At 45.3% G+C, this 26,104-nt stretch overlaps 1 protein-coding gene across 2 annotated transcripts in view; it reads left to right on the top strand.

Annotated features, from left to right (window-relative positions):
• Positions 1 to 26,104, top strand: part of INPP5D (inositol polyphosphate-5-phosphatase D) — a 52,364-nt gene that overhangs the window by 11,144 nt on the left and 15,116 nt on the right. For both annotated transcript variants that reach the window (XM_032193692.1, XM_032193690.1), the window contains exons 3-11: positions 13,792 to 13,942; positions 16,195 to 16,366; positions 17,612 to 17,752; positions 22,460 to 22,547; positions 23,128 to 23,208; positions 23,416 to 23,487; positions 23,767 to 23,890; positions 24,895 to 25,001; positions 25,531 to 25,633. In XM_032193692.1, coding sequence (XP_032049583.1) covers positions 13,792 to 13,942; positions 16,195 to 16,366; positions 17,612 to 17,752; positions 22,460 to 22,547; positions 23,128 to 23,208; positions 23,416 to 23,487; positions 23,767 to 23,890; positions 24,895 to 25,001; positions 25,531 to 25,633 — 1,039 coding nt within the window. The remainder of the gene's footprint in view (positions 1 to 13,791; positions 13,943 to 16,194; positions 16,367 to 17,611; positions 17,753 to 22,459; positions 22,548 to 23,127; positions 23,209 to 23,415; positions 23,488 to 23,766; positions 23,891 to 24,894; positions 25,002 to 25,530; positions 25,634 to 26,104) is intronic.

Raw genomic sequence — 26,104 nt, 5'->3', positions numbered from 1 at the left:
TCCATGGACTACTTTGTTGTGAGAAGGAAACATGGAAAGCTGTTGCCTTCTCATGCTGCATAAGAGCCTATTATATTACAGTATGGAAAGCATTCGTTGTTTTTAAGGTTCCCGTCTGTGTCTTTCTTTCCACTTCACTTTCCCGACTGCTGTAGCTTCCCAGCTCCCTGGCAGAAAGCAGTGGTCTGCCTGCATCTTTCTGCACTCTGCTCTGTGGGTAAACATGGAGACATTTGTTGTGCAGCTCTAGTGGCAGAACACCATTCCTGTGAGCATGAGCGCTGCAGCATTTGTGCTGAAATTCACCATTGCCGCAAAGGTTTTTTTTTATAAATTACTTATATTTACACTTAGACCCTCCCTTTGCAACAAATACTGACCCTATTTGCTTGTGGATTTTGCTGACTTCAGGGAAAATTATAGATGCCCTAACAGTACTGTTTTACACCGAGTGATCATCTAGCTGCCTTTTTTTTTTTTTTTTCTGGTAATTTTTTCTAGCCTGATAGGAGGCTGCGTGCAACAGGAAACAAATGGTGCTATGTGAGCAGTTAGAAAGCAGGCCAGCAGCTGTGACTCACTGTATCAACTGACACTGAAGCTGTAGGTTACCAGTGTACTTGCAGCATGGGCTCCCAGAAGGTAGGAGAGCTGGTAAATGCTCTGTATAGGGTTTCCTGCTGAAACCCTCCCTCTCCAGCCCACCTCTAGAAACACATTTCTGGGGAAATGTCTAGGTTTGTGCACTGTTTGTGTGGCTAAATATGCCAGAAAGACCAAAACCTTCTGTGCCGAGACAGGCAGGACGTACAGTGAGAGGGCTGACAGTTTGTTGGCGGGTCAGCAGGATTGTCCCAGCCTCTGGGGTAATCTGCTGTGCTTTCTGTTTGCGAGTCCTGCAGGGTGGAGCTCAGTGTAAAAGCTTCATCCGGCGCGCTAACCTGCTCCCCGAGTGCAGACGTACGTACGGCTGCCCATCCTGCGAGCACAATCTGATAAGAGCGTGAGTTTAGGTCAGTTCCTGGTGTCACTGCTGCTGTCACCAGCATCAGAGGCAGTTTCTGGCTGTGCAGCACATGCAGCACCAAGTCCCTCGTCAGCCCCTTGCAAGGAGGGGCAACCTTGGGGGCATTTTTGTCTCTTCTCTTTGATACTGTACTGTAAATTGCTGCACCACTTTGGCACCTGAGGCCAAGAAAGGTTTTTTTTGTGGTAAAGATTTTGTGGTTTGCTTTGGAGTTTGATCATCTATCTATATCTGATCAAAACCTGTCTACTTGGAAACTGCACTTGAGATGCTTTCAGTGGGAGATAATGCAAAGCATAATCCTCTGGGTGATGCTAACCCCTTCACAACAGTGCAACCTCTTAGAGCTTCTGCCAGCCAGCTGTACAGGAACGAGGCCTTGCTTTGTACTTACTCAAATTGATGTCAAAACCTTCTGGCTCCTTTGAGGATGGGGCAGGCACAGGTCTGCCCCCAAAAACACTTTCAGGCTGTAAGACATCCATGGGTCACTTGCAGCTTGAAGGCATTGGATGCTGTTGGCCTCCCTCTGCATTGAAAGGCAGAAGGAGACCAAGTGTCCCCCGAGGGACGTGCAGCTCTGCAGGTGGGGTGGGACACAGCGGATGGACAGCCACCCCCTGCAAGCAGGAGGGCCTGGTGGGCAGGGGTGTGCGTATTTGGGCTGGTGTGCTGCCAGGCTGTGTGACGGTGCTCCTGGGGACTGGATGGGAGCAACAGCACCTGCACTGCTACAAGGCAGGGAAAAGCAGTGTTACCCCAAGGATGGAGGGGTACTGGGAGCTTGGATGTAGTATTTCAGGAGGGAGCAGAGAGGAGGTCGCCAAAGGGAGTGGGGAATGCTGGGAAGTTATGCTTTTCCTAACTGTAAATTTCAGGAAAAATAATGCTGAGAATAGAATTGATTTTGCTGAATTATTTATTACTTGGGCAAAATCACTGTTTACTCAGAAAACTCACCATGTTTGTGGTACTCCATTGACTGTGAAGGGCTGAGCTATAATTGGGGTGATCACTTTTCTTGCATGGAAACAGGGGACAAGAGGACACCTAGATGGTAATTAGGAACAATATCTTGAAACGTAGTTAGGGAAACACATTTCTAGCATGCTCAAATACATAATTTATATTAAGCTTCATTTTATTGCTGAAAATGGTACATATTCCAATTTGAATATATTCCAGTATAATGTTGGTTTTAAATCAACTTGTAAAACTCTTTACCCTCTTTAAATGTAGGACTGAAGTTAATTTACAGCCAGGGCTTAGCAGAATCTGCATACTTTGTTTCTGCAGTCTATCCAGATCTGTTTATACAAGGAAAATGTTCTTTCCGCTGTTGAATCTGAGGTAGGAATAAACATAATGCATTTCACAGGTTTTAGAAAACTGAAAGAAGCAGATTTAATAAGAGAACACTAGGTATTTCCTGAAACATGCACATTCCCGCTACTGAATCCCTCAGTATACAAAATTCTTCATACAAACAAACCATATCCAGCTTTTGTCTAGTTTGAACCTTTTCAGAACGTTTCCAGTTTCCTGCAAATATCAAAAAAAAAAAAAAAAAAAAAAGTTCAGAGAAGGTGGCTTAAATCACGTTAAAGTTGTGTATATATATAAATTTTTATTTATTTAATTTTTGCAAATATCAAAAAGTGAAATCAAGTATTTGGAAGCTGTCACATGCCATGAAATTAAATCTCTTTTCCTTTTATCAGGATGTGGTCTAAGATAAAATTTAACTCCATTTAATGCCAAAGAATATCATCAATTTTTGTTACAGCTTGCCCTCCAATAAATGTGTTATGTCACAAACTGCACACACAAGCAGATTGTTCTAATTTTATAACTATACCTAAAAAAAAATCTTAACAGATTTTGAAAGTAATATAAATAATCTGTTACTTGAAAGCCTTCATCATGCTTAAACAAATTAAAATTGAAAATCAGCAGTCCTTGCTGAAGGTACAAAAGTAACTTCCAGGAGCTGCAAAATTTTTTAAGATTCAGAAGGTAAAAATTAGATCTGTTAAAGACTAATCAGTTCAACAGTGATTGTTCTAGAAAAATAATTGTTTCACCTTATTACTTTTTGAAAGGCTTTGACCACCCACAACCACACACCCAACAGCTCTTTTCTACCCCGCTAGATATTTCACTTCCCACTATGGACGTGTGAATGCACAAACACGAGTGCTTGAGTGTGCTCCTGGCACAGAAATGGGGCAAACACTTTGGCTGGAGGATAGGAACGAGTGGCCAGGAGGTAGTAGGAGCCTCAGCCTCCAACGGCACAGGAACTTTCTCCAGCATCAAATACTCTGTAGGAAGTTCTGCCCACCCCTGCAGATATTTCCATCCCAAATCAGCTGCTTTTGTAGGCACATTTTAAAGGAAAGGCTAGTAATCTCTGCTAAGTGAGAACTATTAGAAGGTGTTGTTTTTAGTTGTTGTTGTTTTGTTTTTAAACAGTTTTTTCACATGATTACAGTCTGTGCTTGAGAGGCAAAATGTTATAATCCTAATCAAGATGAGCAACTTGGGGGCATCCTCCCACATCTCCAGGATCAACAAAATGAAGATTTCTTGTATTTTTAAAACTCACCTGGCAGATGTAGAAAAATAATTGAAAGCTTACATAATCAATGTTATCAACAAAAAAATATTCTCATTTTTCAGTAGTTTGATGGATCTCAGCTTTCATATTATCAGTCATATAGTCAGAGTTTAAAGCATTTATCTTTTTTGTTTCATGTTTTCAAAGATTTCTGATGAAGTTTCATAACTGAATTTGAAGTATTCATGGAGACAGCAAATCATTCCCCTTTTGACTGTGTGGTAATGCAGCAGTGTTTTATTGCTTCTGTGCTTTGAGGCATGACAGGTCACAGGGAGAACTACTCATTTTCAGGCAAGTCTTGAGATGTTTTCTCCAAGAAAGAAGCTAATATACTGTTGATGATATATGAGGCTTTCGTACTTCACAAATAGATCATTTAAGGTAGGAACAAGGCTTAGAAAACATTGCTATTGAATTTTGCTTACAATGAATCTTACGGCAAATATCGCTGTCTGTAAACAATCACCTCTGTACTTTTACTGGAAGGGTGATGCCCCTTTTTCTTCAGCGATTTATTTGCTGATGAGATGCATCATTGCTGGCTGTGCCTGCAATACAGAGATGCAACTCGCCCAGCAGGCCACGTGTAAAATTTAGGGTCCAGTTAGACCTTGATCACTTGATCTGTTCTGCAGCCTGAGGTGACTGGACCAGTAGACCCTACGCGTGTGCTGCTGCTTATTACTGATGGCTAACCTGTGAAAAGTAGAAATATCCAGTCACCTTTGGGTAACATTTGATTGAGTGGATTGTCCTAGTTGCACTTGTTGTAGGTAAACTTGATCTGCTTGACCTTTTACCTTTACCAATACGAAGTTATTTAACCAATACCTTTAAAATCAACATTTTGGTTGTTGAGGCAAATTCCATTTAAAGTTTTTGGGGAATCCTTTAGTTTTAAGGTTGAAATATAAGTGCAAGAAACACAGGACTTGATTGCAAATGGCAAAATGGTTTGGGGAAATGAAACAGGCTTTAGCAAAGATAGCTCAGATTCGGTCATTTCGTAGTCCCTCTGAGAGAATGAAATCATATCGCAGCCTTTGGTTGTTCCCAGTTCTTTGCCCTGCTGTCTGACTTCTGCCTTCTGTTCATAACTTCTGACAGGGTTTTCCGTCTCGGTTCTCCGCTGAAAGTTTAAGTTGGGCCCCTTTAGTGTTTGGTGTCAGTTGAAACTGGGGTCTATTCAGTACAGAAGATGACAGGGAAGGCAGAGAGCTGATTATGGATCCTTCCCTGTCTGCCTGCACAGCTGAGAGGCCGCCCACTGAAATGCAGCTTGGGACTGGTCTGTGCAGGCACAGCTGCTGTAGGCACCCATTCACCTGCCTCAGGGAAAAATCCTTTCTTGTAGGACTTCCAGCACCATTGCCTGGGGGTATTATTTATTGTTATTTATTGCCTCATAATGCAGGAAAAGCTGAAGAGGACTTGACAGTTTCCAAGGAGGAGCAAGTATCAGTGACCAGCAATAGTTTTCCCAGCTCAGTTACCATCAGATGTGAGCTTTGCCAAAATCAGAATGGTCACCTCCACAAACTGCCTTCAGAAATAGACTGTTGCATTTGCTGCCTTCGGTTGCTTTGTTGAGTCAAGGACCTATGTTTTCAGGTTTGTCTTGGTAATCACTAGGGCCTAAATACTTTGCAAAGAACTGAAAATGGAAATTTTCATTTGACTCAAAGTGCTGAAGCTTTTCAGTGGAAAACGAAAAGCACAAGGCTTGTGATAAAATTTAAATTAAAAAAAAAAAAAAAAAAAAAGAAAAAAAAGTTGACAGAAGTAGTGTACTCCAAAAGTTTTGCTTAAATTCTACCCACGCACTACAGAAGTGCTAAAAATTGCTTTGGATCCCCGTGGCTCTGCAGTCCTGCCTCATTCATCACCAACTCATCTGACTTGCACCTTATAGCTAAATTTAACAACAGTCCCTCGTGTTCTGTCATGGAACCATGCTGTTGTTTGCTTGTTGTAGATTTAAATCTTTATTGTTATAACAGAAATGATAAAAGGGTTGGTTGCTCAGGAGGTTCCTCTTGCTATGAGTTGGATCATAGTATGCTCTGTTGGGGAAACCTTTTCTGATGGCTAGAGTTTGAAAGTTCTATTTAGTGCGAACGAGCTCCTCGAGTACATGGTGTTGATGCTTTCTGTAACTGTTTGGTGTTCTTAATAGCTTGTACCTAACTATATTAGTTAGATATTTGGCAATTGCCATGCTTTTTGTGTGAATTGTGGAGTGCCAGAGCAGAATGGAATGGGATCTTCAAATAGGACCTGGGTACATTTATTTTGTGACCTATGTCTTCACTCTGTGTGTAAGAATGCCAGTTAGAACAACTTCTGTGGGTTCTTTACCTTCCAGAACTTCTGATGTGTTTTTCTTTAGGATGTAGAATTTTTACTAAAAAATTGAGATAAAAATTTGGCAGTCAGCTGTACTCTACTAAAAACTCCTTTCAATTTTCCTTCTCTTCAACAGAGTATTTTAATTTGCAAATGTCCCAGTCCTGCCATGCGAGCATTTGCTACCTGTGAACATGGCCAATTGTCAGGCTGCCAGAATGCACCTGAGCAGGATCACACAGACGAAAACTCTCACAGGGCCAGAGGAGTTCGGCACTGGCAGTTAGGACAGAATCTTTTTAGGCTCACTCAAACTGTGCTCACGTTCCCCACGCAGAGCATGTTAAACTCTTAGAACCGCATGAACAGAATGCATTGTCTTCCTCAAGTCTTTCCTGTGAAATTGAGGGTAGGAAATAATAAGATGGTCATTTTGACTGAAATTGTATCAGGAAAGAGTTCATGTTTTAAACTAGATTTTCACTGCAGCTGGAGTCTCCTTCATTTGTCTCCTTCCCAGTTAGCAACAGAGGCAAGAATGCTTATTTGCACCTGGTTAACTTGTTTCCATCTAGCATTAACAGGACTCGTATTTTGTGCACGTATTTCAAGCCAGCAACGAAGTAGGCGCTGAACTCTAACAAATATTCTGTGCATGCTACTGTGAAGTGAAAATTGTTTAGCATTCCATTTTTTAATATGTACTATGAGAAAGGAATTGATGCAGTGACAGTAATTCATGTACAACGTCTCTTAAGTCAGCATGATGTTTAAAGAAATGAAGCTCGTGGTAGAGGCAGTATGTAACGATGGTGTGTTTCAGTTTCATTTTAGGAACAGAGAGGGGTTTAAAGAATTGACAAAGCAGTAATTTTCTTTATTTTTTTCTTCCTTTTAGTGTTTTGTTTGTTTGTGATGTCTGATTTTCAGTCAGGAACAAAACACAGAAGTAATGCATACTTAGTTCTTATTAATTTGCAATTCCTTGTTTTCTTTCATCGATAATCTCCTCTTTCAGAATTTCTGAAGCCATCTTTCCCAGGATTTTTCTAATTTCCATGTTCTTTGCTCAGTGTAAAAGGCCACTGTAGCAAAAGTGACAAGAGTAAGCAAACCTGAGCATCAGGATCAAACATGCAAAATGGGACAAGAAAGCATCTCAGCGGAGACAGGAACTATTCACCTTTGGTTCTGTCCACCATAACTCAGATTACATATCTCACAACCACACTTAAGCAGCGCCGTTCTCCCAAAAATTTATACGATTTTTCGCAGTTGAGGAGGCACAGCTCCAACCACCCACTGGCATCCTTTGCCTGGGCTCTCTGGTTTTCTCCCCTTGCCTCTTCTGTCCTGCTTAGTTCCTGTGCTTGGGCCCCTGTTACTGAGCTTTATCAAGTGTCTGAACGCTGCTGTCCCACCACTTACTAAAGTCCATTCCTTTACTGACTCTCCCTGTCACAGGATCCCCTTTTCCTCAGCCACTCGCTTGCTCCTCTCCCTTTGTGCTCTGTGCTCAGCCCCATTTTCTTCCTGCCGTGGGTGTTGCATTCACAACACAGTACGTTTCGGGGTGACTTGTATTTTGGGAAGTAGCTGTAGCTGTTTCTCCCAGCTGTGATTCCCGTGCATGGTCCCATTCCTGTGAAATGCCCCTGAAATTGCTTAGCACAAGATTTCATCTATGAATAAGAAATGCTTTCTAACGAAACAAAACTGAAGCCCAAACAGGCTGCTTTAGAAATCGTTTACCAGAAATTTCTTATCTCTTAAGTTCAGCTTCTGAGTGAAATATATATGCCTGCCTACGTGAGAGCCAAAAGGAAATTTAAAAATGCCACCTAGACTTCTTAGCTAGCAGACAGTCTTGAAGACAACTGTTTCCCGAAGAAGGAAAGCTATGACTTTTTTTTTTTTTTCAAATCTAAAAGGAAAAAATGTTCCTTCCAGCATTTAGCACCAAAGTAGATGTGACCTGATTTTCAGCTTCCACTGAAATCGGTGGGTATTACAGGAGTTTTTTAACTTTGAGAACGCATTGACTGAAATGTCTATATAAGGATTTAAATACCTGGCTTAAGGCACCCTGGTTAGAAAAGATTGCCCTTAAGCAATACAAGCAGATGACCAGTTTCCTAGTTCCTCCTTGCGCCTTGGCTCAGGAAAGGAAAATGCTTCCTCTTCCTCCTGAGGGCCCCAGCCTTCCTGTGCCATCTATTTATACGTTGCTGTAATGAGCCCCATGTTAACCACTTCCTCGCCTGCCACTGCGTGGGCTTTACCTTGTTTAAATCTGCTGTTGCTTTGTCTTTGTAGTCCACCTGCAGCTTCTCTTAAAGGTATGTTCAGAGCTGCTCCTCAGCACGCCGGCACCAGGAGCATCATTTTGCCTAGCTGTTTTGGCGTCCAGGCAACACTGCTTGGAGGTAATGAAGAAGAACAGACTTAGGCTGGGCCCTGCTGGCCTTTTTACACCAGGTATAAAGGAAGAGTAGATGATCAACCATATTAAAAGCTGTCAAAAAGTTCAGATAGATGAATTTGGAAAGGGATCACAAGATTTAGCCAAGGAACAGTGATTAAGGGCTTTAGCCACACATGTTTTCTGAAATGGAGAACCCAGAAACCTATTCAGTGTGAGAGCAGGAACAAGCTATAGCTACTTGTATCAAATAATCATACAGCGAGGTTAAAGAGGTGCAAGAGAAATGAGTGGAAGGACTCGCAGAGCTGATTGCAGTTTCTGGAGGACAGGAGATCCCAGGACATCCTGTGGGAAAAGGTTTCTAGCTGAGCAGGCTGCAGTAAAGAGGGTATGGGGATGATCTGAGAGTTTGGTTTGGGATGCAGCTCAGAGAGCTGGGTGATGGTGACCAGCAAGCTCACATTCAGTTCTGCCAGCCTTCTTAAGGATGCAGTGAGGTCTGGACAAAGAGGCAGCGGGCAGATTGGAAGGGGGCTTCCTACAAGTACAGAATTAGGGGTGGCAAGAGGCCTTGTAAGGTCTCCACATCCAGTGTTTGCCCTTTTTTTTTCAGGTTGGAGCAGGACTGGGTACTCACTAGCCAGCTGTGGGGGATGACACCTCCAGAGACAGGGACACTCGCTGTGTAGCCTGACTGCACTGTCTTTGGCAAATTCCCTTGAGATCTGATCTCAATCTCCACTGTTGCAAAGCAAACCAGCCACATCTGCTGTCCTTGGGGGACTTACCACACAGCTGATTATCACCTGTATGTGAGAATTTAGAACTTATGAGATGGCTGTCGTGACCTCTCCAGGCTGCCCCTTTGCTGAACTGTACCAAAACTTTTATTTCAAGCTTTGCTTGTAAATCACATTTTCCAACTGTTCTGCCATCCTTGTCATTTTTCCTTGGGAGACTCTCTGGTATTCTCATTTGTTCCTTAAAAAATGGTGCCAGGATGGATGCGGTGGTCCAGATACGTCCTTGCAGCACTGAGTACAGAAAGACAGCTTCTTCTGGGTCTCATACGACAGTCCCCTAACAGATCTTACAAAGACATAGGCTTTTTCTGATGCAGTTTCCCACTGTAAAATTGTTGCACAGCCTGATTCACTGTTATCCAGATTTCTTTGTGTAATTCTTCAGTTTTACAGATTGTTCCCTGTATTGCATATATTCGCTCAGTGTTTCCTTTCTGTATGTGTATATCAGTGCAAAGCTGAGGTGCCTGCAGTGATGCTGGAGGAATCGATGCAGAGCACGGTGCCATGGAAGCAGAGCCTGCCCTCTGTGCTGCTCCCCCATCCTGTGAGCTGTGTGAGCACGTTTCTGGGAATGTGGTGTGTTGCTCTGGAGATGACACTTGCCATCCACATTTTTAATGACTTGAAACAATTCGCTTCACAATTAAAACAAGATCTGTCCTGTGATAACCCCGAGAAAATACTTACTAAATGTAGAGGGTGCGGGAAAGTGGATTTCGTTGTTGGGCTCTGCTCAGGTGGCTCCTGCTTGCTCTGCACTGCCCCATCCTGCTCATTTTTGTTTGCATTGCCCTGTTCCACGTCTGCTCGCTATCTCAAGCACAAGAGCAAGTCTGCATAAAGTTAAAGCTCTGTTTTGCCTTGCTCCTGTCATCCAATGTGGTTTTCTGGAGGCTGTTTGTTCAGAGTGCACCACCAGTCTGTTTTTTGCTGATGGTCTCCACAAGATGCTGAGCAGCACAATGCTGGTATTTTACTTCCCACCACTGCTCTCCCTCCTTAACCTGTGAACCTTTTCTGCAAAGTCAGGTGCGAAGAAAGCACATGTCCCAGCTATGTGCTGCTCTCCTTGCGCACTGGCACCCGGACATCTTGCAGCCACGTGCCAAATACCACAACTAGCATTTGTCATGCTGGGTTCGTTCTCATCCTTTCTCCATGAGGAGAGGCAAGTGCAGTGTGGTCTTGCTTTTACAGTTCTCTCTCTCCCCTTTCAAACAATATATAGTTGTTGCTGTGATTCTGTGCAGAGGGAGACAGCACAAAGCTGCGTGCCCTGCCCTCCCAGGGGGAGCACGAGTTTTGGGGGCTGCCTTGGATCAAGAGGAGCTCATTTCACAGAACAGGCAAACGGACAGAGGGTTGTTGGGCGCTGCTCGTGCCAGAGGGAAACAGCCCTTCCCACATGCTTCCTCCATTGAGGCCCTTGCAAATAATAACAATTACGGCACAAAAGAAAATGAGCTAGGATAATGCAGCGATCTTTGCTTTCAGATTCGCATAATGCATAGCAATCAGGGAAGACACTGGAGCTGCCTTACCATGGGAGGGAGCTGAGCAAGTCTGAAGCCACCCCATCCTTCCTGCTGCTTGGCCACAGCTGGTCACAGCTCCTGCCCCCCACCACTTCCCTGCCTCCTTACTGCAGCTCTCACCATCCCTGTGCAGCTGCTGGGGATGCGTGTTCAGCTCCCTGCTGAATTCTGTCCTTCCATGAGCGCTGTCCTGTATGCTTGCTGTGCACAGTGGGGAACGGGTCCTTTTTGCCCTGAATGTGCTGTGGAAGGAGGGCACTTGGAGGAGACTGGCTGTCTTTGGGAAGGAGCAGCTGGATCCAGGTGCATCCAATTCCCAGCTACTCCACATGGCAGGGGTGCAGCTTGGAGCAGGGTGAGTGAAGGCTGGGGTGGCCACAAGTCCCAGTTATCCATGAGAGAGGAGATGGCTGGATTCATGCAGGTGGCTCAAGCCTGTGTGCCTGAGCCAAGCTGCCAAAAATAAGGTGTGTAACACCTAGGCCTCTCTGCATGTCTGTCCCTGCACATGAGCCAGGGTTTATTGCCTATCTGCAGAATTTGAGCTGGACCACCGGCCTTGGTCCACTCCTTAAATGCAAGGCCATGAGTTTAGAGGAAGGAGGCCTGTTACAAAATGCTGCTGCTTCTGGTTGCCACAGAGACCAGGATGGTTTCGGAGACCGAACTCTCCTTGGCAGCAAAAAGTGCTAATTCAGCCTTTCCTCCCACTTACATCAAGGCTCCGTTTGTCCTGAAGAGAGATGCGCAGGGCATGCTGTTGTCTTGCAGGAGCTGAGAGGCAAAACAAGGCTGGATGTGGCAGCATTTGGACATTGGGGTGGGAGGGATGCTGTTCAGGAGCGGGATGGCTCACCCCCACCTCAGGGGAGGTCAGGGAAGCAGGCAAACAGCCAGGCCTTTGGAAAGTGACGTAGGAGTGTGAAGACAAGTTTGGAAAGAGAAGGAGTGGGGGCAGGCTGCAGTGATCCAAGAGGTGGGGGAGAGCTCTGACAGCAAATCCTTCCTCTTGCAAAGATCCTGAAGGCAAACCCCGACCCTCCCTGTTTACCCTCTAAGTGTTTTAGGGTCTCAGTGCACACTGTTACGGGCCTGATGCCTTTTTCCACGTGCCCTTTGGGGTAGCTCAGGGCAAAATGAAAACATAATCCACTGTTTGCCCAAGTGCTGCCTCAATGCTGAATGTGCTGTTTTCAAAAATACGAGAAGAATAAATCTTGCTAAACGCTGGAACACCTGGGAGGCAGAATGGGAGGCTGTGCAGGCAGAGCTCTCAAGCATCATACGCGTTTGTTAGGAAAATTTCTTGCTGTGCCTTTAGAGGCATGCGGGTGTAGTTAAAACAGAAAGACGGGCCTGAGGGTACTGAAGGCTTCAAATGTGGTTCGGCGTTGAAAGCTTTGTCCTCATTTTTGGCCAGAGATTTTACTCTTTGAGGAAAAGCTGAAAAGAAATCTTGTTGCTAGGACTCACTGAAGACATTTTCCTGTTCTGCTCACGGAAGGCTTATGTCAGCGTTTCTCCTGTTTAATCTTTTGTTTTTAATGAATTTGCCTTTAAAAAAGGCTCACAGGTAATAAGAGATTGGGCAAACACATGGCAGGTAAATAAGCCTGTTCAAACTTGCGTTAAAACTTTTTGTATGTTAATTTTTACAGCCAATTGTTGCAAGCAAAAAGAAATGAATGTGTCCTGCCTGTCTTGAGCCAGAATGTCTCAAGTATGGCTGCTAGGCGAGTTATTTCAGAGCGCAGGCTTTAGCAGCTAAACCATAAACATGTTTCCTGTGCAAAATCTAGCTGTATACGTGTAAAATAGTGCAAGTCAAGCCTGCCACGAGCATCATCTGGTATTTCTTTTGGTTGCCCGCTACTGCTGTGTCCGCAGGTGTGAACGCTTCCTGGTGTAGCTCTGGAAGCAGCTACCACACGTGGTCCTGCCCCTGTCCTTGATGTTCTGCTGCACGTGCAGGTGGGGCTTGCTTGTGAGGGCTTCTCTGGGAAAACCTCTCATCCAGAAAGAGCACACCCCACGAGGGGTGATCAGAGCTTCTCTTAAGGGTTTGCCTCATCCTTACATGCAGTTTTGGAGATAATACACTGCTCTTTCGGGTCGGTAGGCGGGGAGGTCTGTGCAGAGCCGTGACAAAGCATTTCTCTGCCCTGGGTAGGGCCCTTGGTTGGAGCAAAGTAGCAGGACTGCAGGGATGGCTGCTGTTCCTGCCTGGTAAACCCAACAGATTTACTGTTCACAGCAACTTCGGATATATAGATACAATTGCTCTAAAACTTTGCCTCTGCAAATGTCTAAAAACTTATTCCCGCTATTTGCCATTTACAAGTATCTATTTCTTGAGATTGGTGGCCGGGGCTGTGCTAGAAACAGCTTTAGTCATAGTTAAAATTCAGCTGGCAAGCTCAGTGTCATGCCTGCCTGATGCATTCACAGTGCTATCTGTGTCCTCAGCTTCCGAAATCTTCATCTGAGCACCTTTTTTTTTCACATGACAGTGCCTTGCTAGTTTGTTTCATTTGAACGTAGCTCTGAGCTTTTGAATCCTGGAAGGAATAGGATGCTAACATCTAGATTTAGACATGTTTATCTTGCAATTGCGCAGAAAAATTCTTCCTGGATGCCACAAAATACAAGATAGTCCAGGATATGTGCTCAGCAGAAGAGGGAATGCAAAAAATTGATCTGGGAGAATTCTTTGTTTTTAACGATTTCTTCTGCTTTGATGCCAAGCACACTGAATCAAGCAAGAGTGCCCTTCCATTTGGATTCACTGAACCTTTGAGGCTGCCATTTTGCTGACAGTGGCTGGAACATGTGTGCGTACCTGTTTCTGTTTGCACTGCAAGTGTTCTGCACAGAGCCAGTGGTCTGACAGGCAGGAAGAGCTGGGCTGGCTTTCTCTGGACAGCAAGTGTGGGTTTTGCTCTCTCTCTGACTTTGTTTTTCCCTTGTGAGGAGCAGTGTTTCTGTGGTAGGAAATCCCAGGCCATGACAGCCTCTGTGTTTTGTTTCAGGCATCAGAGGGTGTTCCCGTGAAGTATTTTGAGAACTTGGAGGAACTGATAGAATTTTACAAGAAAGAGAACATGGGTCTGGTATGGCACCTCAAATATCCAGTGCCACGAGAAGAGGAAGAAGCTCCGGATGAGCCAGAGGAGGATGCTGGTAAGAATCCCATGACGTGACTCTATGAGGCAGACCCTTGACACTTACTCTGGACTGGAGATAGTAGTGCTGGAAGGAGGATTAGAGGGTGTTGTGCAACAAAACGGGTGCAGGGCACAGAGAGACCTGAGCTATCAAGACCTTGAAGCAGTGCATCCTCATGGCCCCAGAGAGGTACTGCATCTGGAGCAACACCAGCTCCCTGAGGGAACACGCTGAGGCTCTCTGCAGGGTATATTGTCCTGGGTGCAGAGCTGACTAATCTGTTGTCCTTCATCTGGACTCAGACTGGGTTATGTTCAGCCATCTCTCATGTCTCTGCACTGCTCTCCCTGCACTGCAGCTGTAGGACTACTGTCCCAGCAGCAGAGGTGCTCCCCTAGAGACTTCCATCACGTCTCTCTGCACTGCATCTGCCTGCAGTTGCTGTGGGTCTTGGACCCTCTGAAACTCAGCCCCCCTTTTCTGCTCTGATCTAGAGGAAGTCTCTAACCGTCATAGCCAGAGGGCACACATCCCACAGTGGCAGACAGTCTAGCTCTTTGTATAGAGGCAGATGTATGTTGAAGAGGTGTGACTGGCATCATCCCAAATGTTATATGTGAAATGTCACTGTGGGTTCCTGACACTCACTGGTCTAGGTTCGTTCCTTGGATTTTTTTTTTCCTAGATCATCCCTTGGATCTGTCACTGTTCTCCTAAATCCCAGCGGAAGGTCGTGCCCACAGAGGCATCCTTCCTGTCCTTTCTGATGTCTGTCCGGAAATGATGTGCATTACAATAAAAATTGTTTGAAGGACTTACTCCCCATGACAGACAGGCATCTGCACTAAAGCAGATTGATATGCCTGCATATGTCTGTGCAATCCAATGGATCTCTAATAGGAGCTGAAAGATTTTGCTTTGCAATTATCATGAAGAAACAGAACAAAATTTTGCAAAGCTGCTCAGGAAAGATGTTCCTGTTTTTTTGGCCAGCTGCATTAAATCTCCTGCTCTCAGGGCGGGGGAGGGAACTACAGCAAAAATAATACACAGAGAGGCAAGCAGCAGGGAGTGAAGTTCTAGCCAAGACTAAGAGCCTTTAGATGGAGAGATATTAGCACGTGGGTGGGGCCATTTATATACAGAATTTAATTTTGTTATGCTTTTGGTGCCATCATCCTGGAACCATGTAGGGCCTATAGATGCCTGCTTAAGAGCACAGAACCGCAGAGGTGCCTCTGTCTGCAGATGAGCACCCAGATACCCCACAGATGCACCGCTCAGCCATGCTGTTGCTCAGGGTTGTGGTAGCTCTGTGAGTCACAGCTTCTGCCCAAGAGCAAAGGATCAGTTCTTTGATGGTGTGGTGTTTTTAATAATGAAAATTTGACCATTAGGAATAACTAAACAAACAAACAAACAAACAAACAAACAAAAAACTCACAACTCTTGGTCAACGTATGGTCTGAATTTCTGGGTGGTGTATGGTGCCAGGAGTTGGACTCGATGATCCTTATGGGTCCCTTCCAACTCAGGATATTCTGTGATTCTAACTCAACCAGCTCCATAGGACAGGCGTAACAAAGTGCTGGAGCAGTAGGTATGAAAAGAAAGGCAACAAGGTTTGGGTTAAATGGAGAGGTCCACTCTTCTCCCAAAGGGAGAAGGGAAGGATAATATGCTGAGCAGCAAGATGTCAGGGGTCTAAGGGAGCAGGAAAACACTTTGCATTTCCAACTGGATGGCTCCAGGACAAGGCAGGGTATTCAGTCCCTCTGTATTGCATTACATTTTCTCCATCCATGTCTGCTTACTTCAGCTGTCCACTTCTTTCCATTAGCAGCTTCTGCTGCTCCTCCTAACATGTCCCTCCATCCATTCTGCCCCTGCAGCACACCTCCATAATTGTAATGATATGGATGAGGTACAGCTCTACTTTCTAAGCATTATGTTCATAGTAACTAATTAGCCTTCATAGCTGCTCCCCAGATGGAACAATCAGGGTGGCTTGGGTAAGGCCGTACTGCAAGGCAGAGCACGAGCACACATGAGGTCCAAGCCTGGTGGCTCAGCCCGTTGGTCTCACATCGCTGAGGGTATGACTGGGCCAGTATTGAGCCCCGAGCTTCCCAGCTGTGGAACCGCAGAAGGGATGGTTTCTGCAGTGACTGCTGCTGTGGTGCAAACTCTGCCCTGCCTGGGGGTGAGGGGGATGTGGTCACATTGCTGTGCTGGGATGACTGTGCCTGTCCCTTCCTCCTCGTTAGACATGGTACCCACACCTCCTATCCTGCCCCCACGCAACATCCTCATGGCATTGCCAAGCAGCGAGACGAAGGACACGTCTTCTCTCCCTGAAAACTCCAGGGTGGCAGATGTCAACAAACTGTCCCTTTCTGAGACACTACTCCAGCGACTGCAGTACCAGGACACGAGCAGGTGAGGTTGGCAAGTCACAAGCAGCAGAATTAGCCTTCAGTCCAGCTCTGCACTGTCTGGAGTCTCAAATAGGTCCCCAGCTGTCCCAAAGATTCAGCCAAACTACTTCTCATTTACACTAATGAATAGAGAACAGACTGAGATCTATGGTGTGTTGGCTACACCTTATGGTCAAGCTGTCATCTCGAAAAGATACTTTTTTGAAGTATTAAAATCAACGATAGACTTTCTCCACCGAGTTATAGTTTTTGTATGTACTCTGGTGATATCTGAGAGAATGTAGTATGCTAGCACTGCACCTAAACTACAGATTGAATCAGGAGCCATCAGCAAGTCCTCAAAAAGAATAAACTGGGGTGCATCTCCAGGTGCTCAAAGTGATTTATTGCAGCTACAGATCTGACTCATGTTGTCCCACATGCTAGCTTTGTCAAATCTGGGCATCCACTGAAGCCTTAGAGGAAGTTTTGTGACATTTAATGGTCAGATCTGCAAAACTAAATAATAATAACAATAATCAGAAGGCATGCTTGTGGGCAGGGCAGTGGGAGGCTGGGTGAGCAAACAGTGGTAGTGCATGGCAGCACAGGTCCTGTTGTGGTGAGCCAGTAGCAGCTGGCTCACTGGGAGAAACCCAGTTTTGGTTGGCTGCCTGCACCACTTCATCTGCTGTCAGCCAGCTGGGACTTTCTACATTTGTCAGAGCACAGGACAGCACATACAGCCTGCTTGGGTCATCCCTTCTTGTCATGCTGGAGTCCAGGCACCACAGAGGCAGTGCTTCCCATACAGCTCTGCAGTCTCTGCAGCCCTCAAGACTGTTTTGGAATAAAGCCTTCTAAGTGGGATATGATGAGATGAGAAGGGGTCTTCATCTCCCCAGAATCCCCAAATTGTCAACTATTAGCTACCTCTCAGCAGTTTCACCTTCCAGGGCTGGTGATCTTCCTGTGGCTCTGGCAGCGCTAGGCATCACAAGACCTCCCCTGGCATGAGCGCTCAGCAGCCAGGAAGGAGAGAATTTAGGGTGGTGAAGGGGAGAGAGGAGAAGGTATCAGCAGTGTGGGGAGGGATCCATAGTGCAATTCTGAGAATTGCATATTTACACTGAAATCCAAGGCACACTGCCCCCATCTGTCTGTGCTGCCAGTGGATGTTTCAGAAAAAATAAATAAAAAAAATGATAAAGCTGCCTAATATTTGGGAGCAGAGAGCTGTTTTTTGACTTGTTTGTTTCTCTCCCAGTGTTTCTGATGAGCATCTTAAGCTCATCCAGGATTACCTGCGAGTTCACATCATCAGTGACTTTGAGATGGTGCAGACTGGCTCAAGCAATCTTCCCCAGCTGAAGAAACTGCTTACGCTTCTTTGCAAAGGACTCTTCAGGTAATTACAGGCTGATTTTCAGAGATAATAGTATAATGCGGTAATGCTGTAGCCTAATGTGCATGCATGTAGCCATGTGCATACATTCAGAACCTGCATTGCTGGCATAGTAAACCTGCTTACCCTCAAAAACATTGTATTTGGATCTCATGACCTGTGATTCTGGCCCAAAGATGTGAAATCTAAGTAAAAAACACAGCTCTGACAGTGAAGTTTACCTGTAGGTGGTTTCAGTCAGTGGCATTTTTAGTGGAGGGCTTTTTTTCTTTGTTTAGAAAGAAAAGCAAAAAATGTACTATAACCGATTAACTGAATAATTTGGTAATGCATAAATGACACCCACGGAATTGTCAAGCACACGTTGTTTATGGGAAAAAAAGCACATATTGGTGTATAGTTATGTTTTAAACACTGATTTTCTTTCTCACTAAAGCATTGTGAACCTGGAGCGATTCCACTGATGTCAGTAAATTCCGGCTCAAAAGAAAGGAGAAATAAGCCTAAGACTCTGCAAATCTTACCTTTCCCATTTGTAGCCCTTCCAGGCACCAAATAGGAAAACCCCAACATGGAGCTAAAACCTTGCAGAGCTCCCTGTATTTTCTCTGATGGAAAGATGTGATTTCCCCTCTTTGCTGCTTTTGTAAGCAAATGAGGAGGTTAGCACACGCTGGCACAAAGATGTTAAAGAAAGCACTTTATGTCAGAGGACTGACATGTTTTTATGTGTGGCTTGCAATATCCTTCTCTCCAAAGTATTTAGAAGTGAGGCTGGTAGTGCTGCTGCCATGGTCCTAGATATCACCACTACTAGAGTTCACCAAGGCAGAAGAGCTAAAATGAGGGTAGGACACTGGTGATCTGCTTAGCATTAACCCATGCACAGAAGGCAGAGAGTCAGTGACATTCTTAGCTGCCTGGGACCACAATTACTCCCCTGAAGATGTGGGTGGGCGCAGTGCACATTTTACGAGGCGAAGGGCGAGGCGTATGCAGCCCTTCTACTTCTGCCAGAAGCCAGCCACCCACAGATGAGCCCCAGCAGGACTGAGAATGGGGTGTACAAAGAGCTGCCCTTCTTCTGCACCCTGCGTGAGAGTTTTTGCTTCTCTACGCCCACATGGGGGAGACCCAGGTGGCCAGCTAAGAATAAATCTGATCAATGGAAACTAAAATCTAATGAAATCACAAGCGAAAGTTTTGTGCTACTAAAATATTTCCAGTACTGCTGTTCTGATGATGGCTGGCTTTTTCCATTTCCAACTTATTTTCCTTCACCTTCTCTGGGTTTCATAACCCTTGGAAATGTGCATGGGATGGCAAGAAAGAAAGAGATGCAACAGGTTCACAGTCCTCTACAGTGCCAGGACAACTTTTACCTTTCCAGATTTTCTGTAGGATTTTTTGTGACTGGACTTTGCAAAGCGTCATCCTCGAACAGATCTGGGTCAGTTCTTCTGCAGTTCTTCCTGCTGAGCACAGGGGCACAGCACCCCCAGACACAGCAAGGGACAAGCAGCCTGCCCTCCGCCCCTTCAGTGGCTGCATGTAGTTCTGAAAATGTTACATACTCGTGGAATTCTTCTCCTCCTCCCCAGTTCTTCCTTATTATCTGCCCCTTATTTCAGCCAGATGGAGCTGCCTTCCCATTTACTTTTTCATGAGTATCTAATAAATACAGATTCTGTTTTCAGTCTCAGATCTGTCTGGGGGACCTCTCTGCTGCTGTTCCAGTTGTCCCATGAATCTGTACCATCCTGCCAAGCTGCTTGTTTAGCTCGAGTCAGCTAATTGTCGTGCTTCGACATTGTATTGTTTTGTGCAGAATCTATGAGATTGTCTGGGGCTTTATGTTCCTTCCCTCATCAGACTTCTGAACTCAAATTCAATCAGTGGCATTACCTAAATTAAGTTTTTATTTACCTCAGCTTTCTTCAGCTGTACAGGGATTCCAGCTGAAGGTACAGCTAATTCCTGTGTTGCTAGGCTGTCTCCTCTTTTCCTTCAGTAATGTTCTATTTCATTATTTTCAATATATTTAGGGTTAGTTTAAAAAACAAACAAATAAATAAATAATGGCACAGTTTGAGACCTTTCACTGGAGTTTAGGCACCTTTGCATTTCCTGGCACTGCTGAGGATGAAGAGTGAGCAAGCAGACACAGTGCCTGAGCTGACCCTGAGCCACACTGCTTTGCTGTGAAGCTGTTTTTTGCAATGCTGTGTTCTGGCTTCTTGCAGTCTCCCAGAGCCCAGCTGTGCCACCTTCTGGGTTACTCTCAGGCACCAGGATGCTGCCATCACTGTGAAAAGAGCATCCCGGTGCACTCTGACTGACTCACCTCCAAGTTTTCTTAGCGGGATGTGGCCAAGCAGCGACTGCCGGCCTTAGCAAGGTAGTGGGGGTGCAGATTAGAACTGCTCAGGAGTTAGGAGAGGAACACAGCTTATGCTGCACATGGGGTTAGGAGAGGAACTGTACCAACTGCTTATGAACTCCATGTGCATTTCCCTGTTTGTGTATTATCCATGGGCAGGTGCAGGGCTCATTTCTGAGCTCGAGCACAAGTGGGCCACAGCAGACCAGAATTGCAAAGTGTTGTCTGTGATCTCTTCCTCTCACCCCCCTCACCACTGATCCCTGATTAATTCAGCAAGGGCCAGACCCTAGTATGCATTAAAGGTACTGAAGGCTCGATTTAACTCTGCTAGAAGTTGCTCTCAGCTTCTAGGGCTAGCTGTGGGCAGGGAGTCAGGACAGCCATGGCACATCTTCTTATCAGAGCCCAGGGGACAGCAGAGCAACCCTCCTGCGAGAGGCTTTTCTCTTTTGGTGGCTCGTATACTGAAAAGGGAAGCAAAGCAGAAACTTGTAAAGCTGATGGGTACTTTTGTAAAGTATTCAGTGCTAATAAATTATCATACAAGGGTTTCCTTAGTCGGGAGAATCCTGCAGGGGCTGGAAAGCTGATTCATAGAGAGCTTAGCACCAGTGCAGCAAAGAGTGGGGAGAACCCATGTGAGTGGACTTTGTTCAGAGTGCCCTACCAGTGAAACTCTTCACTAGATAATTTCCACATGAAGCTTTTAAGGTAGTTTTCCAAGCACTTGTGATATGAGCATTTGTGCAATTGTATCTGGACACACAGGCTTCTGACACTTCAATAAAGATCGCTACATATATTTCCTTTATACTATCAAGAGAAGAAAACAAAAGTGCAATTCAAACCACTTTGTGGTTTTGTTGAGTTTGAACGCCTGCAGATGCTCTTCCCCCATCCTGACAGCCACACTACATATTGCACCATAAAGTAAACAGAGGGCAGTTTTCCCATGAGAAATCTTCTCTGAACTGGTTCAAGCAGCTGCTGCTCTGTGTTTTCGAGAGATGGGCTATATGTCCTACACTTTTGGTCACAGTAAATATCCTGTTGTTCTTTCAACACCGAATTTAACCCGGTGCTCTTGCAACTGCCTGCTGCCTCAGGGGGCATGCCTTTGTGCCTGCAGAAATCAATGGGAGTCTTGGCTTTGGGGCCAGAGCAGTCTGCAGTGACATTGGCTCTAGTTGACCCAAAGCTGAATATTGGTGTTGCAGGACTAGGTTTAGTGGATCCAGCAGATTCCTAAATGTGCCTTGTACTTCTGTGTGCTCTGTGGCAAAGGCTTTCAGACTGAAATTTCAAACTTGAGTGCTTAGTTTAGGTAATTAATCATCCATGGTTCAACACCTAGACAAATATCTAATCTTCAGACTGTTAGGCACACTTTCACTTTGGAGCACTTTCCCCAACAAACAGGGAGTAAAATCCGGTCCGTGCAGACTTAGGAAAGTGAGGGAAATCATTAATATCCCCTGTTGACTAGGCACAGTGCAAGCATCCTAGCACTGTTCCCCACCATCACCTTCCTTTTGACCTGCACTCCCTGTGTGCTCTTTCCGTGATAAGTCTTGTCATTATCGGACCGTGGCTTCTGTGCCAAATTCATATAACAGTGGTTTGACAAATGAGCATCCTGTGGAATATAATTGGGAAATGCTGAAGGAATCTCATTGTAACTCACAAAAGGTTCCCGTCCAAGAGATTAAAGGCTGGGTCTTCCACCCGCTCACTGCGCCCAGAGCCTCTCTTTGTCATGTGAGCTGAAAAATCTGAAAATGAGTTTCCTCTTCGCCAGTGTCCCCAGCATCCTGAGTCAGTGTCAGCAGCTGTGCAAGGACTCTGCTAAACCAAGCTCCTCCTGCTGCTGGGGCATTCACAGGCTCCAGACTTTGCTGGGTTTGAGGTTTCTGAGTGTGCCTTGATCTATCAGTTGCCACTGTTGTGTTGATGCTCATTTTATACAATGTCGTCTGGTTTGGCCCAGACTGGGGCATCTTTCCAGAGAGATGTAGGAAGTTACTATCTCCAAAGGGAAACCAGCAGAACAGCCCCTACCCAGCTGCTGCAGGGCCAGGCCGGGTGCCTGGCTCTGACCTGCCCTCACGGCTGTGTCACTGGGGCACTGAGAACCGCTCACGCCTCCTGTCCCCACAGCTCGGAGGGCAGCAAGCAGTAGGGGCTGAGGGCATGGCACGTGGCACGAGCAGGCCTGGTGTGAATGCAGGCCTGTGGTGGCTGCTGTGCAGCCGTGTCCAAAGAGCAAGTGCTGACCAACCCAGGGACTGACCCTCAGCCTTAGACCTCTGCCATGTCTCTGTTCCCAGTGAAGCTTCTCGGACTCTCCCTTCTCTGGAGTCCATCCAGAAGGTGTTTGAGCAGCAGCTGCACCCCGGGATCCATCAGCGCTCACAAGTAAGTTGACCAGAAGGTGGGAAAAGGAGAACAAAGGAGTACAGGTGGTTGTCACCCAGGGAGGGAAGGGGTCTGGGTTCACGGCAGTGACTGGTGGGATTCAGGTGATAAGATACCACTTCTGGTCTCTTCAGCCTCTTTCTGGTTTCAGTTAGAGGGCACACAGTGAGTTACGTTCCCACAGTTTCACTTATCCCATGGTCTCCTCTGCCTGCTTTCCCTTTCTGCCCAGAGGAAAGTGCAGCAAGCTGCCTGGAGGCTTCTGTCTTCCTATCCTCCCTCAGACTGTGGGCTGGGACCACACATTTGTCCTTCTGTAAACTCCACTTGCATGTCCAGCTGCCTCTAACTACACAGGGTTTGTAAATTTGCCCTTTCACCCTGCCACACTTGCAGATGTTCAGCCACAGCCTGTGCTGTTGTGCTACTTGTTGCAGATGAGGGTGGCAGAGGCACCAGTGCTGCTCACCCTATGTGTGAGGGGTTCCTGGGGTGAGACTGCTGCACTTCCATGCCATGCTCTGTGGGTTTGGTAATTACACATCTCTCTCTCTTTTTGTTTCTATGCTATGATTATCAGATGCTTGGTGAAGCTAGTCCAGTCAATATTGTATCGAAACTTAACCAGCTGATCTCGTTGCTGTCTTCCATTGAAGAAAAGGTAGTTATATACATATATATACACAGATATAGCTATTTTATGTTACCTTCTTATCATCTTTTGCTTCTAGTTATGCTTCTCTTATGCCTCTTGTTCATCATCAGTGCAATCCTCTGCAACAGTAAGATTTCTTTGCTCTGACTGTATTGCTCTCGGTGTAGTGTAGAATCACCAAATGCAATTCAGTACACACAGAGTCTTTTACAGGTGAAAACATTGCTGATTGAAGGTCCTGATTCAACACACCGGCGCTCCCTTATACCCCCTGTCACTTTTGAGGTAAACATTCTTCTTTAACAATGCTAATCAGAATGTTGAAGGGCAGTAATGCAGATTTATGTCAGTATCTCGGTTTCTGGGATCTTTGCTGTGCTGCCACAGAGATAACACAGCTATTCCTGGATGTTGTTTAGCACCATTCAAATGCTTAAGAGATGTCTAGAGGGATTGGCATAACGACGCTATGTGTCTATGAATTCAGGCAAGTGTTTCATTTTGTAATACGTGTGACTGAAGTGTAGAAGAATGCTTATGAAAAATCTCTCTGTTTTCTGGTAGGTGAAAGCTGATTCTCTAGGAATTTTCTCAAAAATACATCTCAAGGTTGATGTGGAAATGGGAAAACTAATTATCAAGAGAGCTAAGGATGGCCCAGAAGACAAATTCTATACCCACAAGAAAAGTAAGATACTTTAAGGTCACAAATGTTGGACTAGATTTTTGGTCCCATGGATGATGGGGGACGGTCTCCATTTGACCCCACTCAGGGCAAATTTTCACAGACTGTTTTAAAGGGTAAACTATCTGGCCTCCTGGTCTAAACGAAGTGGAAGATTCCACTTAGAGCTAGTTGCAACAGACCCATTTTCTGCTGAAAAGCAATGTCACTGGAAAGAAACAGTCTGCATGAACATATTGACTTCTGTGATGATTTTTGATGGTAAGAAGCCAGATACTCAGTTTCAGTAGCATTGTTCAGTGAATTTCCCCCTGATTTTTGTTTTTGTATGTGAATCAATATCTTTACTGATGAGCAATACTAGTTTGGTCTGTAAAGACCCAATTTAAACAACTTCCCTGTCTCTCTGATGTTTCTGGACAGACAGCTCATGGAATATTGATTTTTTTCTTTCCCTAATCTTCCATTAACCCCACTGCCAAACACAGAAGGATTTGTTAAAGAGAAACTATGCCCTTGGGCTCTCTCCTCTGTAGAAAATCAACCTGTTGCTGGCTGCAATTGATACTGTTAGCTTTCACATACAGTCTTCTCCAGCTGTTGTATGTAATTACTTTAGCTGCTAGGACCTGATAGGAGAAGAATCACCTTTACCATCAAATAGAGTTTTACCTCCTCTTTGACAGATGGGGAAAGAATATATGTGGGCTGGTTCAGGATACAGAGAGATTGCCTGCAGGAAGCTAAGTCTTCACATCAGACTGCAGGGCTTGGTATGGACAAGAACTCCAAGCAGGAGGGATTCTGGGGGTCCTCTTCCCTTCAGGGTCAAGATCAATTCCTATAGGGAACAGGATTAAGCAACATTAAAGTGTAGTTAGGCAGAACAAAGTAAGGCTCAGACATAAAGGACTGTGTAAATCCTGAGCCTGGGAACAGGGTTCTGTTAGTTTTGGTGGGATTCTAGTTTTGGTGATTGTAGCTCATGACACTCGGTCTCTGTTTAGTCTTGCAGCTCATCAAGTCCCAGAAGGTCCCTAACAAACTGGTCATCGTGCTGGAAACAGAAAAAGAAAAAACACAGCGGAAGGAATATGTTTTTTCTGATTCCAAGGTAAATACACAGCATTTCCTACTCGCCAGCCTGGATCAGGTATCTGCATGGGAGAGGTACAAAGGGCATTCCTTAGCAGAAAGAGAAACTGTTGAAAGATGGCAGTAGGCTTTGCAAAAATTAATTTTGTCCTTTGTTCTGAAAACATCCAAAAAATGAACAAAAGTACACTGTAAAGAGAGATACTGGAGGCAGCAAACATATGTAGGTGCTGTCACTGAGGCAGGAGAACAGAGAGTCAGAAAGCAGTGAGAGAGGAGTCTGAGGATAGCTCCAATAAGGCTCCTAAAGACAAAGAAGAAGGAAGCCTAGCCTTCCTTCTGAACAGCTCAGCACTTGTTAAAGTAATGCACAACCTAAAGCGCCTAAGGAAATACCACAGGAAACACAGCCTCTTTGAAGGTTTCAGAATGGTAGAGAAGTCTGCCCTTCAAGTGTGCTGGGAGTTTCCTGGTTCAGCTAGTTTTTCAAGAGGTTGTGTTGCTGGAGTTAAGCATCTAATTAATTGTCTCTGCTCCTCCTTGTCTAGAAGAGAGAAGGGTTCTGTCAGCTTCTGCAGCAAATGAAGAATAAACACTCCGAGCAACCAGAGCCTGATATGATCACCATCTTCATTGGGACCTGGAATATGGGTATGGGCTCGCTACTGGCATGGTCATTCCTTCAGACTCTCACAAAAAAGGCCTGTGCTCACCTGCAATGCCAAGTCCAGATACCATGTTTGTTTGTGGGCAGATACATACGTTAGAGATCCCAGTGGGACAGAAAGAAAGGAAGTTGATCTGTAAGATTGTTCTCGTGTGTGGTTTGACATCTTCCATGGTTCTAGTCAAAAGATCATAAAGCTGGCCTAGATGGGTACTGAAAGATTCCTCTGATGGTAGGAAATGATGGCTGGCATGAGGATGGTGCAGCAGTCTGCACTGTTACCTGTCTTGCAGAAGGGCCAAGAGCATGGCTGATAACAGCCTGTCAGACACTTCTGAACCTGACTAGGAACTGTTTGTGTCCAGTCTGGAAAGCAAGCTGAGTATCTGTGATATTTAGATAAGGCGGCAGGGTGTAGTTGAGAACAGTGGAATTTATTTTTCACATTATGGGAG

The sequence above is a fragment of the Aythya fuligula genome, chromosome 9, assembly GCF_009819795.1.
Source record: "Aythya fuligula isolate bAytFul2 chromosome 9, bAytFul2.pri, whole genome shotgun sequence".
In the NCBI taxonomy this organism is placed as follows: domain Eukaryota; kingdom Metazoa; phylum Chordata; class Aves; order Anseriformes; family Anatidae; genus Aythya; species Aythya fuligula.
This window is presented reverse-complemented; position numbering and strand designations above follow the sequence as displayed.